Source organism: Nuphar pumila, chromosome 6, assembly GCF_984573655.1.
Source record: "Nuphar pumila chromosome 6, dmNupPumi1.hap1.1, whole genome shotgun sequence".
Classification (NCBI taxonomy): Eukaryota; Viridiplantae; Streptophyta; class Magnoliopsida; order Nymphaeales; family Nymphaeaceae; genus Nuphar; species Nuphar pumila.
Window position 1 is genome coordinate 88,219,044 of NC_143254.1, and position 4,695 is coordinate 88,223,738.

General features: G+C 44.6%; 1 protein-coding gene across 1 annotated transcript; it reads right to left on the reverse strand.

The window, feature by feature from the left end:
- Nucleotides 1-2,338: 2,338 nt before the first annotated feature.
- Nucleotides 2,339-3,661, reverse strand: LOC149835063 (serine/threonine-protein kinase WAG2-like). Its single transcript, XM_090009516.1, has one exon. It carries the CDS (start codon nucleotides 3,659-3,661, stop codon nucleotides 2,339-2,341), a length of 1,323 nt encoding a protein of 440 aa, XP_089865642.1.
- Between the last annotated feature and the right edge of the window lie 1,034 nt (nucleotides 3,662-4,695).

The following is a 4,695-nucleotide window of genomic DNA, read 5'->3' on the forward strand; positions in this document are numbered from 1 at the left end:
CGGATCCATGTGCATAATTGGGCCGGACCATCAGAGTTTACGTCTTCATTTACAATACCCAAGACCCGACCCATTTTTTTACTGTGATTCTATATTTTGGATCCGACACAAACCTACAGGTCCATCAATTTCGGTTTGGGTCGGGAATAATCAGTTTGAGACATCAGGTCGAGCTGGGTTACACCCATTTTAACAATGATACTGGCAACATTGGTTTTAGGGTCAGGTTTTGACTCCGCTAGATCAAATTTTGTCAGATATGTACTTAAAAAACTCGGTTTAATAAAGAAACAGGCCTAATTCATCAGAATATGTTATTCATATGATTGGTTGGATCTGGATCATGCATGATCTTATCATAAATGAGATGCCTGTCGATTTTTTGTGGTAAGCAATACGATGTCGCAGATGGCCCTAGGGGATGCACAACCAGCCTGGTCAGCTCGGGCTCGACTCGTCCCATAAATGAGCTAAATTTGAACTGAGCTCTAAGGCTCGGCCGAGCTTGATTGGCCTACCGATATCGAATTTTTTTGGCTTATATCTATATCTATATATATATCTATATTAATTATGCAAATATCGCCCCCTCCCCCGCCACCACCTCGAGCCTCCTGCTTCTCGACTTCCCCACCCCTTCTCTCCCATCTCTCTCTCTCTCTCTCTCTCTCGAGCGCCCCCCATCTTCTCTCTCTCTCTCTCTCTCTGTGAGAAACGGGAGGAGGGAACTTGGTGGTGGAAGGCAGTGGTCCGGTGTAGGTGGCTCTTTCTCTTCCTGAACACCCAAAATCTTTTCTTCCTCATCTCCAAACAGAAGTCTTAGAATGCCCACACCCTTCTCAAATATGAGACAGACCCTAATCGCATCATCGAGATTGCTCGAGCGGAACACCCTCGCCCTTCTCAAATCCGAGAGAGATCCTGATCGCATCGTCGAGATTGCTCGAGCAGCTTCTCTCTCGCCTGGGTCCGACCTCGACCGTCTCTCCCTTTTCATTGCTGCCTCTAAGCTCGCAGCCTCCTGCTCCTTCGATACCTTCTACAAATTTCTCGATGACCAAAAGAACCGGTATGCTGTCCAATGCGGCGAGCGATTCATCAACAAGGTGATCATCCTCTATGATAAATCTGACATGCTTCATGAGTCAATGATGATCCTGCGGTCCTCGTCAGCTATGTTCAGCCCCCACAGTACAGAACTGCACATCTCACTTGAAAACCGGAAGACTGGGCCCGCACACATATCCATCAAGTGAGATGTGTGGTGGGAATTGAATATAACTGAGGAACCAGTAATATACAATATGACCTGATCTGTTCTCACTTGAAGCAAGCAGCCCTTTGCTTAAGGTGCATATGATGTCTCCCTCTCCTTATAAAGCCTTTAGACTCGGAGGGCTGTTAGCCGCTTGCACTACAAAGGAAGTGTATATGATATATCCCTTGGGCGCACGCATGCAAACCATAATTAATTAGCACATTCTAAGTTTCATGTGACATCAATACAATTGATTTTATATTTTTTTTCATGTTGCCCATGTGACCTGCTTTCTTTTCTTACTCTTTTAACAGTTGATTTCTCATCTAACTCATTTATTTGTTATGTTTTTTTTGGTATAAAAAATGTGATCAGCAATAACATGGAGAAACAGCATATGATGAGAACCAAAAGAAACATGTCAAGCAATAGAACCATGTGATTTCTGACGATCACAAACTAATCATATGTTCAGGTTAAGGATTCTTGGACATAATAGTTTTGAGTCATGTGATCCAGATTGCACACAGTAAATCCAGTAGTTTTTTTTCTCTCAAAAAAAAAATCCAGAGAGACACGGGGGGATCTTAGTCCATATAATTGATCTCGGTATTCTTGTGTAATTTGTGGAAAATTTCATGGAATTAATGTCTATAGACTTTGTATAAATCTCTTTTCTTTAGATGGACTCATATTCATGGATAATTTGATGAAAACTTCCACAAAATTAATCATCTATTCTTTCACAAGTTTGTGTATAAACTTGTTTACTTTAGGTGGACTCGCTTTCATGGATAACTTAAGGAAACCTTTAGAGAAATCCATGCTTACAGTGTTTGCATAGAGCGCTTTCTTTAGATGGTCATGCACGAGCTTTAAAGAATACAAATCAAGTCTCTTCTCTCTCTCTCTCTCTCTCTCTGAAAGAACACATTAGACGCAATTCACAAATTTGATGCAGTTTATTCATAAACTCATCTCATTTTTACAAAGTCCCTCATAAACCTATTAATATACATACATAATATACTATGGTGACAAAAAAATAGACAACTCTCTCTCTCTCTCTCTCTCTCTCTCTCATCTACGTCCCTTTTCGCTACGTGCACCTAACCAGGAACGCAGCTTCCCCCAGGACCAACGTCCTCTAACAACCCCCTTCCTACTGTTTCTAACAGAACGCCTCCTATGGCCATTGCTATCAAATCTTGGGGGTGCATATGTCCTTATCAACGGCCACTGAATTGTCGCAAAGAAATTGTGCTTCTTCACATCAGCAGCACCTCTAGCACACCCCAACCTCCTCCTTGGGTCCTTCACCAACAACCTTTTTATAAGGTCATTCGCCGCAGTGAGGTCCGGCAGATCGGCGGAGCCCGCCGAAAATCTAAGCGGCTTAGACATGATGTTTCTCAAGGTCTCCTCCTTGCTCCCACCCTTGAATGGTGTATGCCCATACAACAACTCATACAAGAGCACCCCAAAGGCCCACCAATCGACACCGTTGCCGTGTCCCCGACCGGAGATTATCTCCGGCGCGAGGTACTCGTGAGTCCCTACGCACGCTCTCGACGATGCGGACGTGGGCTCCGCTATGAATTCCGGAATACTTCCGGACTTAGGCCTTTGGCGTTGTTCGAAACAACCAAGATCAACAGCAACATTAGTCCTTCTACCATCCATAACCGGTTGTTCGAGCTTAGGATCAACATCAGAAATAAAGCACAGATCAAAATCCGATAACATGAGATGCCCATCTTCGCGTCTCAAAATATTTTCTGGCTTAAGATCTCGATAAACTATGCCTTTAGCATGGAGGTACTCCAGTGCAACCAGCACTTCTGCAGCAAAAAACCTAACATCACAAGGCTCAAAACGGCTGCCTGGCTGCCTCCTCAGGAGGGCATGTAGGTCACCACCTGAGCAGTAGTCCATGAGGAAACAAGTATATCGGCCAAAGACGAATTTGGAGTAAAGAGTTGGAAGGAAAGGGTGATCAAAAGTAGAGAGCAGGTGAGACTCGATCTGCACATGGGAGACCTTGTTCTTGTCTCGGAGTGCTAGAACCTCCCGGTCGATGACCTTAAGCGCGTACTTGGCTCCATCAAAACCCTTGAGGTTGCAGAGATAGACTCTGCCGACATCTCCGCTGCCGAGTTGTCGAACCAGCTTAAGGTGGCGGACGTCTACCCCTCCGTCTTGGAGGCGGATGGTTCTGATAGGAGACCATAGAGGGTCGTCGCAGCGGTGGCGTTGGCTGATTCCGGTCGCCGAGTGTCGGATTTCGGATAGGCTAATGCTGCTCCGCGTGCTAGAAATGCCAGTCCGGTCGGTATCAGAAGTAGAAGTGCAGCTAGTGAAACTCAGATCAAGGTCCGAGTCTGGTCGAAATATGGATTCCATCTCGAACAAGAGACAAAATGAAAAGGAGAAAAAGCTAAAGAGTGAGGCGCCAATGGCGCCTTTTAAAGGAGGAGTGGAAGAGAGGGGTGCATGAATGTGTGGCCGTGTATTGGATGGAGGGCCTTGGTTTTAATAAAGAAATTGGATGGTGATCATGGGTAGATCATGGGATGCTGGCAGAATGAAAGTGGGTTTTGAACAAGTCATTGAATATGGCATAACTACATAAGTACCATTTACCTACACAATTGATTTTTCTTTAATGATTATGTTGAGCATGTCTTAAGAATACCAAGCAAGTAACTATTATGTGCTATTCGTCTCAAAGATGGATGGCGTTCCTTGATTAAGGGTAGTTGTATGTTGGTTGTTATGTAACTCCTAAACCCCTCTTGCATTGATTGTGCCATCCTTAATGCTTGACAATTTACGACTCCTTGACAATTACTGCTGTGAACAAGGGAGCATGTCAGGACCAAGCTTTTCCCAATAGGACTCATTGACATCCAACAGAGATGGTGATGCATGCCAAGCATTCCAGAAACATAGAATTAAATCACCACCAACCCATCTGCCACTCACTCCTGTGATAATCTGACAGCATCTAGTACGAAATTCGGACCATCTTTCAACTTTGTCCTTTGAGTTTCATGCCATAATTTGGTTAAGACTTGAGATTTTCAAGTGTAAAGTCCAGTGCTTTCATTTGTCCATTTGCATAAATTTTGCCAAGTACCTTATGGGAGCCCTAGTCCCAAGCCTGGATAAAAGAAGAGGGTTGTCCGCCAAATGCTGTGAAACTCTAGCCATATCCTATGGATGTCAGCCTTAAAAGAAGGGAAATTAGATTCGTAAAGCCAACCCCATGTAGTTGAGATAAGGCATGATGACGATGATGACAGTGGCCGTTTGGGCATGAAGCCCTAGCTCAAATTGTGCATGGTGCTAACCGCGTTTCTGTGGGAATTGTGCTTTCAGAACATGGGCCGGAGCCGGCTGTTGGCTTCGGCCACTGTGCTGCTCAAGTCTTCCGG

Excerpts from the sequence above, each read along its gene's own strand:
- LOC149835063 (XM_090009516.1), bottom strand. The coding sequence starts at position 3,661 with ATGGAATCCATATTTCGACCAGACTCGGACCTTGATCTGAGTTTCACT.